Here is a 24,064-nt window from a genome sequence, read left to right as displayed (position 1 = left end):
GTAAGAGAGTTAGAGAGAGAGGGAAAGAGGGTTAGAGAGAGAGTCAGGAATATAGAACGTGGGACTGAGAGAAAAACCACAAACCATTTGACCAACAGCCATAGCAAACACAAAGCCCTTCGTTAAAAAGAGTCTCTAAAGCGCAACCATTCCTCTATCTGTAGGTTTTAGGTCATTTATTTGCAGTGCCGAAAAAGCTGGAGCAACATCGCCAAGCAACACAGCTTTCAATCTCAGTGCTGTCCAATCACCTGCCAAAAAAACACCCATAACCGTGTTTTCTATTGGGTATTTCTTGAGTGCTACCAAAAGTGCACTGAGGTGTAAAACCCACAGAGACACATAGGTCTAAACCTACAGCACACCAGTGGATACTCTCCTATTTAAAGGCTGAAAAATACTGGTTACAGCAAACAAGCTGTTTTCAGCATACTTAGAAAAAAGAATAAACGCATATATATTTTAAAATCTACTAAAAGTGATCTGCTTATAAACCATTTTCTGGGCAAAGCAGCCACAATTTGTCATGTGACGACTGTTCTGGACCAATAAAAACACTTTGTTCTCCACAATAAAGCCTGTTGACTGTCCCACATCAGAGAATGAAAGCCACCACATTACACATCCTCTCCTTGAGCACTTCAGGAAGACTGGCCTACCCACCGCGTCACCCTAAACTCAAATTAGCAACAACGTGGACCAGCCCAGGGGTGTCCAATCTTATCCGGTGTGGGCGCAGGTCTTTGTGTAAGCTGAGCGCTGAGTTATGACTAACACAGTCTTTGAAGGAGACAAGCCTTCCATATAATCAACAGACAGAACTGGGAAGGGGGACCCAGGATTTCCCGGTACTGGTGCGCATGAACCTGCAGTCACTGTGCTGATGCATCAGTTCCCAGGACTGGAAAGTGGGGTCATTGTAAAAGTGTGGGGTCACTGTGTTGGCGCTAACGTTAACTATTCAAAGATGGGAGGAAGAAATGGTCACAAAGATCAGTGAAACATACTTTATCCACTGCAGTCTGGGCCTATGGCAAATGTTATGATATTAGGAATTATTTCAGTAATGGAAACGCATGCAGTATCATGTGATAAAAGTACAGTATAGAGAAACTGCAGAAACTCTGCAAACTGACCTCAACTACATTCTTCCTCAAGCAGAATCAGCAGGCTCTCCTCAGCCTTTAAGCTTGAGTTTCAAGGTTATGATTTCAGCAAAGGCTGTATGGTTGTTGGCGGTGGGATTTCAGTAAGGTTGTACGGTTGTTGGCGGTGGGATTTTGGTAAGGTTGTACAGTTGTTGGCGGTGGGATTTTGGTAAGGTTGTACAGTTGTTGGCAGTGGTATTTCAGTAAGGTTGTAAGGTTGCTGGCAGTGGGATTTCGGTAAGGTTATACGGTTGTTGGCGGTGGGATTTTGGTAAGGTTGTACAGTTGTTGGCGGTGGGATTTTGGTAAGGTTGTACGGTTGTTGGCGGTGGGATTTTGGTAAGGTTGTACGGTTGTTGGCGGTGGGATTTTGGTAAGGTTGTACGGTTGTTGGCAGTGGGATTTTGGTAAGGTTGTACGGTTGTTGGCGGTGGGATTTTGGTAAGGTTGTACAGTTGCTGGCAGTGGTATTTTGGTAAGGTTGCACGGTTGTCGGCAGTGCACCGACTATGCGGCAAAACATGTTTGCTGGTCCGTCCATGAAAATCTCTTTCAAAATGAAAGCTGAAAAGGATGCGCACACTTGAGCAACTTTTCAAATTCTGCAGTTTACATGAAAAGTTTGGTAAATTTATAGCCAAAATTCTTTCTGAGTTTCAGAATATGGCTTTCCGAAAAGAAAATGAAGACACAGTTCCTGTTGAGTTGAGGTTGACCCTGACGATCACACCACCCCTCCAGACTGCACATCCGCAGAAGCACAGGCAGCCACTGTCTTCACAGCCAGGCAAGACTTCGCTTATTTTCCTTTCAGAATCCTCTCATTTATCCAGGAAGACCCATTAAGATTGCAATCTCTCATTTCTGTGTGTGACTAGGCCAAGGAGGAAGAGAGCGCTGATAAAAACATAATATGAGGCGGATGCCAGACAAAGAGGCCATTCTGTCAGTGACAGCGATGACGACAACTAAAAAAAAAGTCAAGGCGGAGTCGCAAAGGGGTGTCCAGTATAGCGCTGTTGTATGTGGCATACGCCCAGGTCTCTGATAACTGCACAAAGCACGTGTCAGGATGGGTTATGTAACTGCTGGAGGGGCAGTTAATCTTTCAGCTGAAGGCCTTGCCCCGCCTCGGAGCGAGGCACGGGGGGCGTCAGTGTGTCTGCGTGTCAGTCCGGGGTCCGTGAGCAGGGGGAGAAGGGGAGCATGCGTGTGCGCCTTTGTGTTTGTGTTCTCTGAGACAGGGAAAATGGTCCTAAACATCCATTATGGAACCGTACCAGGATTCATTTTGCAGTAATTGCACGTGTCCATTAAGGGTGGCAGTCAGCTGGCTGTCACATGACCTCACGGGTTGCCTGCTTAACATTTACATTTTACATTTACATTTTAGTCATTTGGCAGATGCTTATAATCCAAAGCGATTTACAAGTGCATGGGTTCTTCCACAGGTTAAAGCATCAAATCCGTAACTAGTAAAATACACATGAAGGGCTGTTCTAAATGTAGACTGTAAAATATTACACCACGCTCATTTATCTTATCTACCGAAAGCAAGTAGATAACATCAGTGTTACTCACAGGATGGAATACAAAAGAAAATTCCCAAAGTTGGCTGAGCAAATGGAAAAAGAGAAAAAAATAAAAAGCTAAAAGTACTGCCATAGACAAAAAGTTGTTGCTGCTGCTGTTTTCAGGTAGCTATGCTATACATGACATGCAATGGCTGAGTTTCTGCCATGGAAGCACAGGTGAGATTTGGGCTTGCTGATGGGGGCGGATATGGGGAATGGTGTGTGTGTGTGTGTGTGCGGGGGGGGGGGGGGGGGTTACCTGTTGCAACATGAGGGCCTGCAGCTGTGGGGGGGCCAGAATCTGCTGCAGCTGAGGAACCATCAGCTGGGGGGTCATCATTGCCATGGAGACAGGGACCTGGGGGGGGGGGGGGGCGGGGTAGGTATGGGAAGAGAACACACATGGCTATGAGAGACTTACACACTCTCTCACGCACACTCTCTCTCACTCTCTCTCACTTTCTCTCACACTCACACTCTCTCACACTCTCTCACACTCTCTCACACTCTCTCACACTCTCTCACACTCAATCACACTCAATCACACTCTCTCACAGAAACACATACAGGCACACACACAAACAATGATGGACAGGGATACCAAACAAACCAAGGGTACGTACAGTATGGGGTCAGAGACAGGTACACTAAGGCCTGCATGTCTGTATCATTATTAAATGTGCTGTAGTAGCACTAATACAGAACTAATATAAAAAATAGTTCAATAAAATATTTCCACACAGACCATTACTATTCATGAAAGTAATGGCATAACACTGCAGCTTATTAATATGATAAATATTACTAATAATAACACGGCACTGCAGCAGCAGAATAAGAGAAAGGCAGATGAAAGAAGGGAAGCCAGGAGTCTCCCTCTTTTCATGGAGATGTGAAAGGAATACCTGCAGTTACCTGCCTCTGTGAGCCCGTTTATCTGTGACGAGACACACTTCACACACATACCTCTATTCACATCTCCCCGCTACAGGCTCCATAATTACGGCAGTAATAACCGTAATAACACCTTTCATTTCCTCTCCCGACTCCGGGGCAATGGGCGGGCCCAAGGCCGCCCTGCTGAAGTTCAGTGGCATTAATTGCCCATATAATCTAATATGGGAAAAGGGAGGGAGTCTGGGAAACCGTTCCCAAAAAACAATACAGGCCCCAATTGTGGGCACTGAAAAAAGGACCTCACAACCTGCAAATCCCATACTAATTCCTCTTTGTCTGGTGGCATAAATTAAGTTCCCAGATTTAATTTAGATGGGAATAGTCATAGAGCTAAGGGAAGGGTCTTTAAAAACACAAAACAATGTGAAGCAAAGAGCCTATATTAAAGTGTCAATCCAAAGATTTGACATATTAAAAAAGAATGTATTTGATACCTTCTCATGGTGGAATTTTTATAGGAATATCAATTCAATGTGTTTGCATTCTTAATTCACTCCTCTATGTGCTGTTTTCAAAAATTCTCACTATGTATTCACATATGATGGAGCACACACAGGAACTTGCACGAAGAATCCAAAAGTTAAGTTGCTCAATATTAGTGTCAGATGGCATGGCTGCTTGTCTCTAGGCTTGTAGCCAGTCTTCTTTCCCCAAAATATGCAACAACTATACTACCTTCTTTGAAGAATAAGCACTCTGCACTCTAGTCATAACTTCATTTCAAATGGTACTCTGGCATTTGGAGTGTGAAAATTTGGTTTTGTGACCACCATTCACAACAGATCCCCCCCCCAAATACATCAAAACCAAATTAAGGATAGACTCTTTAAAGGTAGCACAGCATTCCACCCTGAACGCTTTACTGTGCACCTCCGACTTCAGATTAGCCTATTTTACCCAAAATAAGGATGACAGAAACAGACAATTTTATCACTAAAACATGAATGAAACACTTCAACTACCATAGATAGTTCACACATACACACACACACACACACACACACACACACACAGTATACAGGAATACACAGGTAATACATTTTGATACAAACGTATGGGGCTGTTTCACAGACACACATTAAGCTTAGTCCTTAATAATAATAATTAATAATTAATTAATAAATTGAGTTTTGTATCTCCATTCAAAAACTGAATTCAGTCTAGGACTAGGCTTAATGTGTGTCTGTGAAACAGCCCCATACGTTTGTATCAAAATGTATTAGCTGTGTATACCAGTATACTGTGTGTGTGTGTGTGTGTGTGTGTGTGTGTGAACTAACTATGATAGTTGAAGTGTTTCATTCATGTTTAGTTCAAAGGGAGAGCTAAACTGGCCAGCATTATGCAGCCTGAGGTGGGAGGCTGCAGGTTGCATCCAGAACATTCCACAGACGGCTCAAAGCTGTACAACCGGGATAACAAACTAAACATTTGTGAAACATTGGAGGCAGGTAAAGGCATACACAGAGGACAGAAATAGTAAAACATAGCATTATAGCTCCAGACAAGGGGTAGAGCTGGAGCCAGGCCCTGAGCTAAAGGGGACCCCAGCCCCTCTTCAGGAGCATAAACAGAGCTCAGATAGCCGGACATTCCGGCACAACCTCCGAAAACAGCCTGGCATCCTGTTTGAGCTACGTCTCCGTCAGGCTCACGGAAACCAAAAACGGAGAAATAAAGCTCCACTTTGTCTTTTTGACCGGGTCCCAAAAACCGCTGATCACGTTTGTGTTTGCGCGCTTCCGACTTACCACGCTCACGCCCACGCCCGCGCCGACGGTCGCAGCGACGACCCGGCGAAGCGCACACGTGCCCTGAATGTGGAAACGATTACCAGACCCGCCGCCAGTCCCCAGGCTTGGGGTGAGAGGCAAGGCGGTCAAGTACGGTTTTGTAAACGGCAGACCAAAAGCAGGCCACAGACACGACGGAGGAGCAGCGAACAGGCGGTATCAAACCCGCAGTGAGGATACAACATGCCGTTCTTCTGTGCGGTGAACAGCTCTGCATTCTGTGAATCTCACGGGCGCGCCTTCAAGAGCTCTGTTTCATATTACTTTCAGTTCCAGATCTGGTGCGGTAGTGAAATGGCGTTTAGGGGAAAAAGGCGCCTGTCGCTGGCTTACTTTCTCCGAGCACTGAGGCCTGTCCAGCTCGCTGCCAGAGAACTGCTTCCTGACAAAGTCCAGACAACTAAAACAGTCCTGTAAAGAGAGTGGCCTTGGTAGCAGGTTCAAGTGGAAAACCCCTCGTGACAACCGAAAAACTCACTGCATCGCTGCTCACGAGTGAAAATGACAACATAATTCCCCTGAAACACAACAGAGATTATAAAAAAGGCCATTATCAAACCAACCCAACATTGTCCTATATTTTGTAGATTTATCAGCTAAAGTTGTTATTTCGCAGCTTGTGTGGGCATCAAAATCGAGGTTGAATTTCCCTTTTTGATTCCAGTGTGTTCACTTGTGCCTTTTCTCAAAGCAAAAAAAAAAAAGAAGGAAAAACAAGGATCTTTTTTTTTTATTGGGGGATTTAACTGACACTCTGAAAATCACGGATGGCAGTCCTTTGGGATATGAACAAGACAGTTGCTGATGAATGTGCTTACTTTCCACATGTGGGACCATTAATGCAAAGATAAAGCATAATCACAAAAAAACAAACGGAACAAGTTGGCCAGGGTGAAAACAGGACAAAGCCAGGAATCCTATCACTATCATTTCTAAAGAGAATATTCATATTCAGACAATATACTACATGACCTAAAAAGAGAGAATGAGAGAGCAATGGAAATCTGTGCTGGGAAAAGAACATGTTATAGGACTTTCCCATAAACAGAGAGGGGGAAAGGTTATTCTGAACAAAGGAGCCCCTTCTTGAAACCTGCCCCTTGTGCTGGGGCCAGTGGGTACAGCCCTTCAGGCGGGAGAGGGCATTATTTATAGTAAATACTGTAAAAGGCAGAGGGATTTTTAGGATGGGCAAGACTGACCACTGACCCTCATGTGTGGGCTGTGGTATGAAGGGCAGCCCAGAAATGGTGCCCCTTTCTCTGCTTGTGAAACATGGGGTATGGCCCAAACTCTGCCCATCAGTTTGTAAAGTCATCCTCGGTGTCTGTAAAGCTATTTTATCTCCATCACAGCAGTTGTTTCTGTTGTTGCAGCTGCTGTGGGATATTATCTTGACAAACTGCAGTACACTAAGTGTTCCGTCTGTGACTGAGTGTGCGTCTGTGAGTGTGCGTCAGTGTGTGTGACTGTGTGTGTGACTGTGCGCACGTCTGTGTGTGTGTGACTGTGTGTGAGAGAGAAAGCATGTGTGAGGACTACTCTCCTTGGGTGGTTTCTCTATGCCAGTGAAGTTCACAGATGGACTGGCTTTGGCAAATCATGAGCGGTTTACAAATGTAAGGTTTAAAATAAATCCAAACCAGCACACACACTAAAATGAAGCTTAAATTGTTGAAATTTAAGAATTGCTAGACCCTTTAATACAGAAAACCGTGCAGTAGGAATATTACTTGCAAAAATGTTCAAGCGTGTATGTACCGTATGTGTGTATATATGTACACATGTTTGGGTGCGTGTGTATGTTCGAAATGTACATGGATAGAAGTTACTGTACATAGATATAAAATATAAAATTTCACATATGTACAGGGCTCAAACATGTAAACCTGTTGCCTAGGCAAAATAAGGAACCCAGTTGCACCCTGCACTCATCTTTGTTGTGCTCATGGTAGCACTCAATGTCAAAGAGACTGATAAACAACAAGCCATGTTATTGCTTTGTCTGGAGGGTATGCCATTAGGTAGCCTAAAATGAAGTTCACGTGTGGGTCATGCTATCCGTGTAGCCTGTAGGCTATACATTCCAAATGGAGGACACAAAACACTCGAACTCCACCACACCTCAGGAGTGCCATTTCAAAATATTATGGGTTCTCTGCCACTGGAGAAAAAATAATAACCAAGAATATGATCGCCTGCAAGGAATGCAACTGCCCTAATAACCCTCCGAAGGCTGACACTTTTTTCCCCTCCAAAGGAGAGCGGTCAGCTCAGTTTAAGCACTGACCACTGAGACATGCCATTGCTGTGAACTAATGATGGGCTTTTTTCTTTCGTTTGAGAAACAGTTTATCTACCGAGTCATTTTATTGCTGCGAATGGTATTGTCGCCATTGTTATTATCTTCCCTGGTTTTATTTTGTTTAATAAAACTTCAAGATACTGTTGTTATTATGTCTTAGTTATTTCATAGTCCGTTTAACCTATTCAGCTACAGTATTAATGGGAAATTTGAATTTGGCCATAATAATTACACTTTTAGGCAATGTTTCATTTTTGACAGTTGAGAATTTTGACAAATTTGAACAAATGTTTCTTATTTGGGATTTGTTCAAGTGCGCACACATCATGTACACTGAGTGAGCACTTTATTAGGTATTAATTCAACTTATTCTTTAGACTTTTTGGTCTTCTTTTGCTGTAGCCTATCCACACGTTGAGTGTTCAAAGATGCTCTTCTGCATACCACGAGTCTGGCCATTCTCCTCTGACCTCTCTCATTAAAAAGGTGCTTCTGCCCGCTGAACTGCTGCTCACTGGATGTTTTTTTGTTTTGCACCATTCTCTGCAAATTGTAGAGACTGTTCCATGAAAATCCCAGACGATCAGCAGTTTCTGAGATACTCAAACCACCATGTCTGGCACCAACAATCATTCCATGGTCAAATTCACTTAGATCACATTTTTTTCCGATTCAGATGGTTGATGTGAACATTAACTGAACCTTCTAACACATATCTGCATGATTTTATGCATTGCACCGCTGCCACACGATTGGCTGATTAGATAAGAAGGTGTACAGGTATTCCTAATAACGTGTTCAGAGTGTATATATGTCTATGTATGCAGGCATGTGTATGTGTGTGTGCATTTCTGTAGGTGTGTGTACTGTATGTATGTATGTATGTATGTATGTATGTATGCATGCATGCGTATGTATGTGTACTGTATATGTATTGTATGTATATGTCGGGCTCAGATATCCTCACCTTCACTTCATTGCTGCTGGGAGAGTTGAGTCCAGTGGCTTGCTGGAGGAGAAAATGGCGTGCAGCCTGCAGGGCCTAGAAGACAAGAAAAAGAGCCACTGTTAGTGAGGACAGGAAACAGAGCCACTGTTAGTGAGGAAAGGAAACAGAGCCACTGTTCGTGAGGTCTGGAAACAGAGCCACTGTTAGTGAGGACAGGAAACAGAGCCACTGTTAGTGAGGAAAGGAAACAGAGCCACTGTTAGTGAGGAAAGGAAACAGAGCCACTGTTAGTGAGGACAGGAAACAGAGCCACTGTTAGCGAGGAAAGGAAACAGAGCCACTGTTAGTGAGGAAAGGAAACAGAGCCACTGTTAGTGAGGTCTGGAAACAGAGCCACTGTTAGTGAGGTCTGGAAACAGAGCCACTGTTAGTGAGGTCTGGAAACAGAGCCACTGTTAGTGAGGACAGGAAACAGAGCCACTGTTAGTGAGGAAAGGAAACAGAGCCACTGTTAGCGAGGAAAGGAAACAGAGCCACTGTTAGTGAGGAAAGGAAACAGAGCCACTGTTAGTGAGGTCTGGAAACAGAGCCACTGTTAGTGAGGTCTGGAAACAGAGCCACTGTTAGTGAGGTCTGGAAACAGAGCCACTGTTAGTGAGGACAGGAAACAGAGCCACTGTTAGTGAGGTCTGGAAACAGAGCCACAGTGAAAGAGTACAGGAAACAGAGCCACTATTAGTGGGGCCTGAAAACAGAGACATTTCGACACTGTAAACATGGCCACTGTGCTTCAGGTCTGGACAGTGGAAGAGCACTTCTATCAAGATGCTTATTTTAGTAGTAGCTTGCAGAATGGCTCCATTTCATAAATGTAGCAGTCTGAAAGCCTCCATTCAGACAACCACAGTTTAAACGCCAGCCCTACATCTGTACAACCCTCCCACCGGTAGCAGCCGGGCGAACCCTGCACATGCCCTAAATGGAGAAACCGACGCCTCTCTTCCTCTGCTCTACCCCAGGTCATCCGCTCTGAGACACATGTCCCCTGCTCTACCCCAGGTAACCGCTCTGAGACACACGTCCCCTACTCTACCCCAGGTAACCGCTCTGAGACACACGTCCCCTACTCTACCCCAGGTAACCGCTCTGAGACACACGTCCCCTACTCTACCCCAGGTAACCGCTCTGAGACACATGTCCCCTACTCTACCCCAGGTAACCGCTCTGAGACACACGTCCCCTACTCTACCCCAGGTAACCGCTCTGAGACACACGTCCCCTACTCTACCCCAGGTAACCGCTCTGAGACACACGTCCCCTACTCTACCCCAGGTAACCGCTCTGAGACACACGTCCCCTACTCTACCCCAGGTAACCGCTCTGAGACACACGTCCCCTACTCTACCCCAGGTAACCGCTCTGAGACACACGTCCCCTACTCTACCCCAGGTAACCGCTCTGGGGCACACAGCTGGGTCGCACAGCTCCGAAGCAGTGTTAGTGCCAGCGTTCAGTCGCAGTGTTCAGTCCGCTTCAGACATGGAGGAACATCTTTCTGTCCAGGAGCTGAGGAGGAGCAGCCCAAACCGCTTTCCGCAAAGTTTCAGTGCTCATCGCAACACGAGTTTCCAACGGGCGAATCTTCAAAAACAAGAACACTGGGGGCGGTAAATCAAAGGCAGAAGCGGTCGAGGTGGTTTGGAGGCGAGGAGCGGGGGAAAAACTGCATCAGGATGCACATTTGTTTCCTCAAGTTTGGAGCGGCGGCAGGTTACCGCATTACTAAGTAAATATTGATTTATGAAGAGACGGGAGGCCCTTTGAAAATAACTGCCATGAACAATAAATCAGTCACATGTCCAAAAACCGAACCCGTCCACAGCAGGGAACTTGGCACATGAATTACACTGGGTACAGAATCCACCACACACAAACATAAGCCATAAATCTCTGTGCAAACTCCGCACATAATAGAGCACAGTAGAGACTGAGTGTTTTATATATATTGACACTCATTCCAGCAGGCCGCTGTTAGTGGAACGAATAGAACAGAAGACTGTGTACCATGCAATTGTCCTTCAGGCAAAATTATACAGAGAATGTAGAATTACAGCATATTATTTGAGGAAACACTTCTCCAACGTGAAACGTAACCAAAATAAATAATCCAGGCATTCCATTTCAGTTTATTTATGCGCATGTGTACACATTTAATCATGGCATATTTCTGAGACTGCATGCCTGGACTATGAATTAAGGAAGGGTGGAGTACCACAGAACTCGTGAGGTCACTCTAACCCCCTCCTCTTATTTCGACAGTGGTCCCTGCCTGTTCTCAGGAGAAAGCAGAAGGCCTGGTGTGATTAAAACCATCTGCCTCACCGTCGCTGGCCACTTTGGAGGTGTGTGTGTGTGTGTGTGTGTGTGTGCGCATCCACTCCTCACCCTCTCTCCCTGCCTCAGTCCGGCGTCGGGCCCAGGTTACCGTGGCACGGGCTGCAGTCCTCAGGGCATGCTGTGCCCAACGCAGGCCCGCGGGCGGCACGGTGCCAGCCGACGGCCGCGCCACACACAGAGAGGCCGCACGTGGCGCCAATTACCCCTCACGCGCTCCCAGCCGCGCCCGGGCCTGGCGGCAGCACCATAACCCACCGCACCGATTACCAGAGGCTCAAAATGACACGTATGGCTTCCTAAATAAACGCTGGCGCTGCAGCAGGGGCCCCTCCGACCATACTTAGTCACGGTCTCTCCGTCCTCCGACCCGCGCCAGCAACAACACGCCGCTTTAAGACACGGCAGAAAGCACTCTGCAAACGTGTAGTTTGAGAGAGTCGAGCAGGGCGCAGTCAGGTGGTTCACCCTGCTAAAGCACGGTTTTACAGCGAGACACGGCCCAAACGTCCGGTACCAAGTCCTGATGAGGGCCAGCAGCCCTACAGGCCGCACGCAATGGGCCACAGTTTCACCGAGGAGGGTTCTGATTGGCTGGTCTGTCCTGGCCTCGTCACAATCTGGCCAAACAGAACTCCGCACCTTCTACTCCAAATGCACTGTAAAATCTTGCTTGTGCAATATTTCAGCATCAATATTTTTTAACAATGGAATTTTATCAGTAATGTCATTTCAGCGGTCACATTTCAGTGGCTGAATAAGTTAAACAGACCAATTCTTAAATTAAAAAAATGCTCAGACTATATGACCTTCCAGATTTTAAAATTGTAAAAACATAAGGGCAATAAAAGTCTATTTATACATTTGCAATGTGAAAGTGGGTACAGCTCTATGAAGGTTATTTTCCCTTCCCCTATGTGTGAAAGCTAAGGAGTTTCCGGAAGGTTCCGTTTGCTCAATAAACACAGTGAAATCTGCAGGTGGTCTGTCGAGGAGCCGTGAACTTCCCACAGCCTCAAGTCAACATGAAAACCAAAGAGACGACGCACAAAGGTGTGCTAACATGAAACTATGTTGAATAATGTATTTACCTGCAAACACAAGCAGTCAGCTCACACAGTTAGCTGTCAACTGGAACGCATTATAAATCTTCCCCATGAATGACTTTAACTGTACATTCAAAAATGATTACATAGTAAGATTATGGACAGTGGTTGCACACATTATTATTAAGTTTATGGGACTTGAACTGGCACCGTGTACTTTTTCAGTTGAAGTCTCATATATGTAATTATATTGCGTGCAACCACTGTAGAGTGTCACTGAGGGAGGGGGGATTTTGGCAGGGGGGAGCACAGGTGGCAGCAGGTCACTGGGGAGACCACCCTAAATCAGGAACATCAGGTAATGGAGGCAAGAAGTAGGGGGGCAGGTGTGGGGTGGCAGGAGCTGGTTGTGTGTGCAGGTAGATGGTGTTAGAATGCCCCAGGTGCCAAAAACACCAGCCAATCAGGCAAGGGGCTGGGACTTCCTAATGTGGACAGTATCCAATAGGAAGTAAGCCCTTCCCCTTCTCTCTACCCTAATCCCTGCCATTCTCAAACTCTCAGCTTTAGCATAAATCAACACTTTTTCACTGGATCCCCTCAGAGGGGCCTGGGGTTGGTGGGGGTTCGTCCCACATCTTATCCCAGAACAGCCTGGATAGTTTAAGAAGACCACCCCCACAGTGCACATCTCTTAAACCTTGGAAGGACAGAATACATTTTATTCAAACAGCTCATTGCAGGCTGAGTGGTTCTTAAATGGGTAAGAGAAATGTGATGACGTTGAGTTTGCATATGATTTCTCCTTACGCACACAGTGTGCGGCAGTAATCTGATGTTAGGGCTTGCTGTTCTCCAGCCAGTCCCTGACCTTTTCCATCTCACAGGGAGACACGTTCTTTCAACACACGCCTATCCACCCGAATGAGACGGCGGATGCCTTGGCACTTCACATGTACCTGTTGGCCTACACCGTAATAACCCCCAGCTCACCCAGCCTGCGTGCGGGTGGGGGGGGGGGGGGGGGGTCGCAGACTGCTTTCTGCGGGCGACCGGGAGCGAACGCGGCACTCGTTTCCGACCCTGACTCCAAAGGGAAGGCCAAGCTCGCTGCGGCGGGCGGCAGACAAACGCTGCTCTGTTGAGCGGAAACCGTGAGTGGCCTCCCTGCTCACAGACCGCAGCACGGGAGAGCCCAGCTGTGTAAACTAGCAGGAGCAGGCTCCTGTGTCTCCATTCACAAGACCGCATATGTGCACACACACACACACACACACACACACACACATAGTCAGCAGACACACATGCACACAGTTTTGCAGATATGAAATTCAGAGGCAGCCCCCCCCTCTTCATATCACAGTGCAGTTAGAGTGAGAAAGGAGACTCTTCCTGTGCAGCTCAGCAGACGCCCAGCGGGGACACCGTACCCCACTGAACCCCCTCCACCAATGAGCAACACTGCAGCCCACTGTGGCCCCCAGACACAGCCAGCACTCAGCCCTGCCTGGATGTGACACCACACTATGGAGCCCATGCTGCGATAGAGCAGCGCTTTAACAGGGTCCCAGCAAACCCACCTTTTAATGAAAATCACCCAACAACACTGCATTTCATATCCACTGGACAAAGACATGCAGAGTACATACTGTTCAGCTTCATGAAAAGAGCACAGGGATGAAAGCCACACACTTTATTATCCTTTATAAACATGACACAAAGAAGATTCCAGAATCATGGCTGTCAGGATGTGTGAAAAATAAACGTCTGAACTGGATCAGAATGTGGAGTCTCAGAGAACACATGCAAAATGTGCTTTGTTCCCCGACCTTGCTCACAATGCTGCACATGTGAATTCAATCCGTGGCACAGCCTGTGAGACCCACAAGATGCTTTCTGTTATTTATAAGCTATTTATACCTTGTGAAAGACGAGTGTGTGTGTGTGTGTGTGCATGTGCGTTTTCTTCCATAAACAGAAAAATGTTTCTACTTTAAAATAGCATCCTGTGTTACACCCTCCACGTGTGTTTATTTAATTGTGCTTAAAAAAGTCAAAATTGGCCAGTTGTACATCACACAGGCATGTGCTCATAAAAAATAATAATAATAATAATTTTAATAATAACCACTCCTCTGCAAATGTTTGCTTTTCAAGTGGAATTCGGTTCAGAAGAGCAGAAGAAGTGTAGGGAGGAACACAAGCCACTTTAAAGGAGAGAGCAAGAGGCAAGTGAATTGGGGGTGAGTCCGCATTGCCACGGCAACATCTGCGGGGTTCACAGGGTCCTCCCAGCAGCCCTTCCTGCAGCCTGACCTTTGACCTCCTGCAGCCCCGCACCACAATACAGCTGCACACAGCTAAACGGCCGAGTGCTTTTAGGCCTCGACACCTTTCAGCAGGCCAACCACGTCAGATTTACTGGACATTAAAACACTTTTCTACCTTCGCCTGCTCCATATGCCCACCCCCCTCCCCATCAATAAAGAGAGGTTTATATACACACTGGGCACCCTGAGGGCGGGTTTTCCATAAAGCAGCTTTCAGCTTTCAGAGCTCAAACGCAAGCACAATAAAATATGTCTCCTGAAAACTGACAATGGCAGGAGGTGACCCAGAGACCTACCCCTCCCAGCCCAGAACCCGGCCCCTCCCCCTCCTACAATAGCCTCTCTGTGACTCACCCGGGGCATGGGTACCACGACCTCCACTTCACAAGGACACTGTAATTTTACAACATCACACTGCCAGCTTCACAAAAAAGACGTTTCACCCGCTTACTGAGGCTGGAGAGGGGCCAACTGCATCAGCCTCTAATCTTACTGTAGTATTACACTGTGAATCAGCCTCTAATCTTACTGTAGTATTACACTGCACACAGCCTCTAATCTTACTGTAGTATTACACTGCACACAGCCTCTAATCTTACTATGGTATTACACTGCACACAGCCTCCAATCTTACTGTAGTAGTACACTGCGCATCAGCCTCTAATCTTACTGTAATATTACACTGCACACGGCGGCTCTCCCATGAAAAACAGCCCTTTCTGAACATCATTATCTCAATGCTAAAATTGCCACAGGCTTGCCAGATACGGTTACGCCATTACTAAGTTGTGGATACCCCTTTAGATGTTGTTTGAAGTACCGTAGACATACAGTGTGTACAGGGCTGTAGCAGTTGTCAAAGATCTGTGCTGATACACATTGATGGAGAGCAGGTTGATGTTAGTGTTAGGGCGGATCAATCTTACTTCATGATTAATTACATTCATGGGAGTATGCAAGCATTCATGTTTCTAAAAATCCAGCAACATTTGGTACAGGAGAAGCCAAGGTGAGTGCAGCTTATAGCTGAAGCACCAGTTAGTTGGTCAAGTGTTTGGGAAACTATTTGACTACATTTTGATAGCTATTTTTCTTTAAATGCAATTTTGTTAAATAGACGCATTAAGAATGGTACTTTTTTCCTCACTTTACCACAAACCACATAACCAAACCAACATTGTGACATCAAACCGTGAGCATAACCATGAGCTTTGTGAACTCCAGCACCAGTAATGAGTGAGTGAGTGAGTGAGTGAGCGAGCATGTGTGCATGTATGTATGTAAGAAGGTCGATGTCTGGATGTCAGGGAGAAAGCAGGCCTCTTCTGAAGTAGCGGCTGAAGAGAGCGGAGCACAAAGCCACAGAGCTCGGGCCCACAGGGCAGTGGTGCTCTCACCCTCAAAGGAAGGCGCTCATCAAAAACTATAATCCACACAGAACTCAGCCGGAGAGAACAAAACACCCCATCGCCGCTAATGAGGGGATAAGGACCTTTAAGCACAACTTTCTCCCTCCTTCCCCTACACACTCACTCTGTTTCAGCAGAGAGCCAGGCCCAAGCACCCTCCCCCACCCCAAAGAAAACCCAGCCAGGTTGGACTGGAGAGGGTCCCCTACTTAAATTCCTGTCTTTCCTGCCCAATGCATAAATAAATGTAACAAACATTTAGCCAGGTCAGATTTATAGGTTTCTGGCCTCCTTCTGTCCCCTGTATATCCGTTCATCATTTCACCGCCTATTAAAGACTCTGCGGGGCGGTGGCTTTCCTCCTCTCTTCACAGGGGAAAAGGGGGAGGGGGGGGGGGTCGTAAAATTTGGCTGAAAGAAATATGATCTGGAGCAGCAGTGCCTCTGATCTCAAGACTTCTACTCCACGGCGCACAGCAGTGCTGCTTTTTATATTACTCTCCCCTCCATAAGTGGGCGGTGTTCTAGCTGGGACAGGTTTCCGCTGGCCAGTGCTGCTGCAGCCTGTCTGTCTGTCTGTATTCTGCACACACCCAAAACTAACTTTGGACTGTTCCACCTGAGGGGCAACCACCCCATTCAAGGACGTTTGAAATAAACAAACAAACAACACAAGCCCAGGGTGCAAGTTTTCCCCGAGTTACATCAGCTAGAATAAGCTGACATTTACAAACCTTAATGGGTGGAGTTGTGTTCCTTCCCTCATTCATGCCATTTTAAATAACTTTTTAAAGGAACAACGCCTCTAACTCTCCGATGAAGAACTGATCTGTGGTCATCTCTCACTTGAGTGCTCTCTCTCTCTTTTTCTCGCTGTGTGTGTGTGTGTGTGTGCTTGCGTGCAGTTTGAGCTGAGGGAGGGGCTGTGTGTGTGTGTGTGTATGTGTGTGTGTGTGTGTGTGTTGTATCTGCTCCCTGTTCCGTTTGCTGGGGTGTGAAGCAAACAAGGACATTCCAGTGTGGGGCCCCAGTGCCCGTTCCTGACACGGATTACACTACTGTTTCTCCCCTTCTCCCTCCACATCACACCTCCCTCTCTTCTATCCCTCTCTTTCTGTCCGTCTTTCTTTCTCTCCTTCACGCTCTCCCTTTGTCTGTCTCTCTCTTTCTCTCTCATTTCGTTTCTCAGAAATGCTTATTTATAGACTCACAGCACTGATTTGTGAAAGCACAACATACCTATTTGCATACTTATTAACGCTAATTTCTCTCGCTTTCTGATTTCCTGTTCAGCACTGGCACCACTGAAATTCAATTTCAAATCTCACATGAGGCCCTGCCATTGAACCCTGGAGTGGGCTCCTGTGCATATTAGGCAAACATTCAGTAGGGTCTCATGAAGAGCAGGATCTTTTCAAGCGCACAAACTCATAGATGACGGCATAAACAGCCCGAAAATAGAAAACCACAGATCCAGAGTGGATTGCACAGATGACACTAATCTCATACATACAGAGGTACAATCTCAACCATCTCAGATGGTTCAGTGATGCTACCTGAATTACTGCAAATAAATTAGTAAGCAATATTTCCCAACATGCACTGCCAATTTCCTTGTTTTAAGTCAAATGCACAGACACACAATCACCAGGTGTGGAGGAAAACTTATTATTAATGTTGCTGCATTCCCTTAAAAAATAACATTCACTAAGAAACAAGACCAATTCTTTCTACAAACCACAAACTCTTCATGGACTATATGGAGAATATCCCATCACACCTGACTGATTACTGATTGATGTCCTTTTGCATGGTCTCTACCGGCCACACATATTGTAAATAACCTTGATGTTGTACAGTGGTGATATTCAATTATCTCTATTTTATTTTCTTTCCATTTCTTTACCAATATTTACATGCAAGTGTTTATTTTAATTTGATGATGTCTTGGACATACTGCGTTTTGTCAATTTGTGTTCAAGTTGTTCAGTTTAGAAAGCAAAATAAAATCTATATTTAAAGAACTCCAAAGAAAATAATTAGGCCTACTTCCTACTTGGCAACTGTAATCTGACACCGAAAAAAAGAAGAAGAAGGTGTTTAAATGGGGGAAATATCAAGGAACAAATTCTGACACTTACTGGCAATGAGGCATGGTTTCCCCTGTGGGAGGAGCCCAACTTATGACCCTAATGTTGTGTAAATGTTTCCCTCGGCTCCCTCTGTGAGTGGTCCCCTGAACCCCAGAGGTACATCACCAGATTAAAGAAGCAAAAGAGCGGGGATAAGGGAGAGGGACACGCGGCATTCCGGAGGGTGAAGAAGTGGTGTAATCATTCTGAGAAGTTGAACTGTCGTTTGCGAAGGGGCCATTTCAAACCCGCAGATTTTAATTATTAAATTAAGCAAGACAATTCCCCATTTGGGTCAGCATGAAGGGCAAAAATGGACAAGGGCCTCTGTGTTCCAGCACCAGAGAAAACGTTATAATCTAATTAAAGCATGTGACAGCACACAGGTGCAACAGCAGAACTGCAGGCAGGGGAGGAAGATTTGAGCATTTGCATCAGTTTCAGCGCTTAAAATAATTAAATAGCCCATAGTTATACACATTTACTCATTTTAGCAAAAACATAAACAACAAATAAAGTAGAACAAAAATCACCCCCGAGTCTCTATTCCAGATAAAAAGCAAGACATTGAATTTTGGTATGTTGCTATGCATCAGGACTTGCTATGCATGCTCTTATTGAGTCTACAGCCTTTATTTAGATTTATTCACATTTCTTTCTTGTTAACGCTATTTGAAATACAAATGGTGAGAAGGGACTTTAGTGGAATCTCCTCAACTAAGGGCACAGGGAGTCACATTCACCATCAGAAAAGCTAACCCTGGGTTGATATGCAGTGGTCTTTTTAATGAAATGTTTCTAATATTCAATCACAGTTTTAAAAAGCAGGCCCTGCCTTGGGGACATCACTGGCCGACAGTCAGGGAGCAGAGTAACCACAACTGTCATCCTGCCTGAAGGACATTAGGGTTCCAGCTCCCTCTAATGGCGTGGAGGAGTGATTGCACTATGGCTGCAGTGCTCTTTACTGGCGACAGACGGGCCCTGCTGATCCCAAAATTAGGGAGCAAGAAAACAGGCAAAGCCCAGAACCAAGACCTTTCCACACCGAGCACAAAACGAGCTGGGTGTCTGTTCACTTTCCCAGTGTCACACAAAACCAGAGGACAACTGGACGAGTTCTCGCCCCTCCCCCCTTCCCAAAAGAGAAAACTGGAGTTCTGTTTCAAATCCCAGAAAAGTGACATCAGAGAGCAAAACAGAGGGAGAGTGAGAGAGGAAGACAGGGAGAGAGAGAGAGAGAGAGAGAGAGAGAGAGAGAGAGAGAGGAGAAAAAACAGCAGTGTCAGCCAACAGAGTCCAGGAAAGGAGGAAATTCCTGCTGAAACACAGGATGGAAGAGGAGTGATGCCGTACTGCAGTGCACCAGCCCCATTCAACCATGTGCTGACCAAACTCGACCACGCACTGGGGTGCTTTTACTGTCCCGACCCAACTCTACCACACATGGTTGGGGTGGGGGTGTTTTCACTACCCTGACCAAACTCGCCCATGTATGGGAATTTCACTGTGAAGACGCACTTTACAGTGCTGGTATATCTTCACCAGAGTAATTTGCCATGCACACTCGAGTGTGATGACTTGAAGTTGAAGTGAAAGAATTCCCAACAGTGGAAAGGTATACCCCAAAGAGAGACATCAAACAAAAAGGAGAACAAAACTTAACCATAATTAGCATTAAACTACCAAACATACAAGAGCAAAAACTGTAGGTGTACAGCTCTTGGAACTGTAGGTGAAGATAAAATGCTGGAGAGGGTTGGAGTGGAGGAGCCCAGGTGGATGGCCTACATCTCTGGTTCTGTCTGCTGGGGGAAGCTCATCCAGCCAGGGCCCGGAACAGACAGCAGAGTTTTACCTGAATATCATTACTATCACCCCGCCAGTCACATGCTCATACAGTGTGCAAAAAGTGTGGAATTTGCTCTGTTATCCAGTCTTCTGATACTAGCATTCCTGGTCGGTTCTAGCATATATGGTAGGAAAATGACTTTAATCAGTTTTGATGAAAACACAATCTGTCCAAATAATGGAGACGTGCATGTGTGAAACACGCCGTAATCCCACTGATAGTGAGGCTGAATGAGTGAATAAATCAGAAGTGTAATGACTTGCAGAATGTGATTGTGCTGAGTCCTGTGCCGGTTCCCCTCTGCCCCTGGGGGGGTAAGGCACACGGTCGCAGCCACACCTGGGGCAGATAATGGCTCACCTGCTGCTGCTGGAGCTGGAGCAGTTCCAGGTGCCCGCTCTCTCCGTTGGCGTCGCTCTTGGACCCGCCCTCGCCCCCTCCCCCGTCCAATTGGCAGCCCGGGCCGCCGGCTCCATTCTGATTGGAGGAGGCGGTTCGGACGGTCTCGGTCGCCGATTCCACCATCATCACGTCTGGCCTGAGAAAGGAGACGGGTAGAGGGGGAGCATTAGCGAACGTAGCCTGGAGCTGTTGGGTTGTGCATGTCCACCACAGGAGAAGCTGATCTATAAACCATGTCTGTTTCCACTGGCCCACGCTTAGCCCAAGACCAGGATTCAGCCCACGACCGCCCGGCTCCGTCACGCGGGAAACGTTCCTTCCGTGTTGCATCAGCGTTTGGACCCAAACCGACAGGGGTGTGCAGTCAACATGAAACCACGCAATCCACCTTCTTGGAATACATCTTGCAGACTGAGCCCATTTTGATGAGCTCACTAAATTCACCAGCACTGATGGGCCATGAACACCAGAAAAAAGCTTGGACACCAGACTGGGCTACAAGAGCAAGGACTGGAGCTCCAATATCAAACCTGCAGAACGCATTATCCTCAACACAACATCAGATCCTTTTATACTGCTGGCCATGTATTGATTCGGGATAAGTGCATCTCCTTAGCAACTATGCCATTCCCCATTTTACTTCATTTCTAGGGTTCCACACATGCAGTGCTGGAACCTTATAGCATCTGCTAGAATTATTTTTTATCCTGATAAAAGTATCTCAAGACTAAGTACTCAGGGAAGGTATCACACACATACTGATATTTCTGATCCCACAAATGGAAATTCAATTGTCACACTAACTATGATTCCATGGCAGAAAACACATTTTTGATGTCCTTGATTCATAAATATGTCAAAAGGTCATAGCTGAACGCAAAATTAGCTGTAACCAATACGGCTTACGTGATCCAATCCTGGTGAAACTTTCACTTATTTATCCTTCGATGTTGTCTGTGTTTCATAAAGTTTTCTCTATTTAAGCAATGTGTACTTGGAACCCCGAAATTGGTGCTTGCAGTTGTATTATAATTATCATTTATTTATCACTTTGATCAAATGAAATTATTCCATTTAATTCTGTATTGTGGTGAGATGGGCACTCTCAAAGAGCAGAAGAGCTGTGGATGAGGGAACCAAACCATGGACTTCCACCCCCAAAAGCAGTGAAATTCTCCTGTGGTAAACCACTGTGTTCGTCAAAATACATTTTGTGAACAAGACACAAAAACCGCTTCAACTATGCAAATTTGCAGCTCCTAATAACAAACACAGCATAATACATAAATTACATTTCTTCTGGTGTTCTACAGTTGGGGGGGGGGGGAAGTTAAGGGGGAAAAACAGCATTAGAACTTGTTTCAACAACCTTGGGTTGGGCAAGAGAAGGCATTCCACCACCAGTTGCCTTCTGGGTAATAAGGAAAACATTCTGTTGAACAAACAAAGCTGATGGCAGCTGAAATGCTGAGCGGGGCTGTTTCACAGATGGAATGTGACCGGACGCATACTTAGAGACAGGCCTTGATTCTTTTATTTCACCAACGGTGAGGCCATTATTTGCACTGGGTGGAAGGGCAAATGTTTGGTGCATCGGGGCGCTTGCCGCGGAAACAGCTGGGGCGCCCCGGGTCCCGCACGACTGCCTCCGCCGCTTCAGAAACGCGGCAGAAATGTCCGCACGTCTGCCGTTTGTTTGATCAGCATCTTCATCCGCCTTCTGTTTCAGACAGCGGGTGTTAAATGAGATTTGAATAACTTTCGGTTTGTTTAACACCAGCAATCCTTGGGGGAGAGGCTATGGTGCAGCTGATTCACTGTTGCACTCAAAAAGCTTGAGGACATTCCGTTCCCCAAATGAAACATTAAAGATTTTTTCCCTTTTAGTTTTCACTCTCGACTAAAGGTTCGACAGAACAGCACAGTTTTGGTTGAATATCGCACGCGTTCCCCCACAATGCCGAGTGGGTTCTTCAGGAAGCCACTGTGCAAAAATGATGATCACCCTTCTGTGGAAGTGGGTGAAAAGATGTTTCCTTCAAACTTTTATTTCTTGGAGGCAACTGAGCTTTTAGAACACACAAACAAAGAAATAACATTCGGCAAGGTCAATGGATCAGATCATGGCTGTCTTCGAGGAAAGAAATAGTCGAATAACTGGAATCATTTAAATTTTTTTATTTTTTGAAGTTAGTCGGAAATTTATTTATTTATTTATATTACTTCTTTTTCCCGTATTTAAAGAGATCTGATTCATCCGAATGAATTTCATTGCATGCACTGCTATTGTCTGTGCCTGCTGGGGCAGTTTGACGTATAGGAAGTTTTAACCGATTGGAACAGCTCATTCAGAAACCAAAAATACAGCCAAGTGTTCGAACATCGCTGAGCTCATTCTCTCAATGCTAACTGTTAAGATCTCGAATCTATCTGGAATTGACTATATGTAGAATGGACTGCCTTATCATTTGGACACTAAGCCAAACCATAAAATAGATTTCTAATAATACATTCTCTAGTAAGCCCATTCTAACGATGCATAATCTATTTGCTAGTTTATTGGGCTAATTAAACAAATCTCAATTAAAACACAATTGCAATGTCATTAGACATGGCTAGGGAGCATCATGTCCTTAAGTTTTTTTATTGTGAATTTCAACTGCAAGAACAAGTAAAACAGTAATAAGCAGTTTTTATGCCGTGCTTTTAAAAAACCCATTCGTCCAGAACCAGAAAAGCAACAAACACGGCCATAAATATGCTTTTAAAAGCCCATTCTTCAGAACCAGCAACACAACAAACACTGTAATAAATAACATACACAATGAAAAAGACTGTTTGTTCAGAAAAAACGAAATAAATTAACATCAATACAGGGCTAAACAAATAAGGAAAAACAGAGATAAATGGCAAGGGGAAAAAAATGCTTTAGACATGCTAAAAGTGATAATTGTACAAATCCAAACATAGGCATAGGCTATTTTATAGGCCATGGCGACATCTAGTTACTCACAATAGTGGGGTGCGTGTCTTAAAAATAAAAATACATTTGTCTAAAGCAAGCACTGTCTAATTATCGGGGGAAACAGAGTGTTGTGACAAGGTACAAATGCTGAAAAATCAACTTTTACTTTTTTACTGGGACCTAACACACACACACACACACACACACACACACACACACACACACACACACACACACACACACACACACACACACACACACACACACACACACACACACACACACACACACACACACATCCTCAATGCACAGGGTAACTAACTGAGGCAGGAGAGGGCCTCCAGCTTTCAGTCCCCTTTACAAAGAGCAGAGCCAGACTTCAGAGAGCAAACCAAACACAAATATCACACACAGTCCCCAGTGAAAATAATGGCATTAGGTGCAAGAATTCCTGATACAGAGTCATATCCAGTAAAAGGAAAGTGCCGCAGCCAAGACATGAGGTCATGAAAGCTGCCGGCCAATAAAAGGAGACGGAAACTTTAATTGCGCTGCGAAAACAGAAGCGGTCTGAGAAAGCCCTGTAATTGGTTCTGCCGGGTTGCCTGTTGTTTCTTTCGCCCTTGCTCCCTCTACCTGAACTTTGACCTCAAGTCCTGAAGGTGTGTGCATTCCACAGGGGCGTGGGCGTGGGATTTGTGTCTAAGTGTTGGGGCATGCCACATTTCGACAACAGAAGAAAATATACAGAAATACTACCAAACAGACCTTAAGACGGAGGAAGTGGGCCAGTTCAGGATTTGGGAAG

At 45.6% G+C, this 24,064-nt stretch overlaps 1 protein-coding gene across 3 annotated transcripts in view; it reads right to left on the bottom strand.

Annotated features, from left to right (window-relative positions):
- Window positions 1–24,064, bottom strand: part of LOC133138837 (forkhead box protein P4-like) — a 73,339-nt gene that overhangs the window by 29,468 nt on the left and 19,807 nt on the right. For all 3 annotated transcript variants that reach the window (XM_061257934.1, XM_061257936.1, XM_061257935.1), the window contains exons 2-4: window positions 20,250–20,427; window positions 8,745–8,819; window positions 2,982–3,080 (exon numbers count right to left, since the gene is read on the bottom strand). In XM_061257934.1, coding sequence (XP_061113918.1) covers window positions 2,982–3,080; window positions 8,745–8,819; window positions 20,250–20,417 — 342 coding nt within the window. In that variant the 5' untranslated portion in view covers window positions 20,418–20,427. The remainder of the gene's footprint in view (window positions 1–2,981; window positions 3,081–8,744; window positions 8,820–20,249; window positions 20,428–24,064) is intronic.

This window comes from Conger conger, chromosome 10 (genome assembly GCF_963514075.1).
Source record: "Conger conger chromosome 10, fConCon1.1, whole genome shotgun sequence".
NCBI lineage: Eukaryota > Metazoa > Chordata > Actinopteri > Anguilliformes > Congridae > Conger > Conger conger.
Note: the sequence above shows the minus strand (reverse complement) of the source record. Positions and strands in the feature narration are given on the sequence as shown.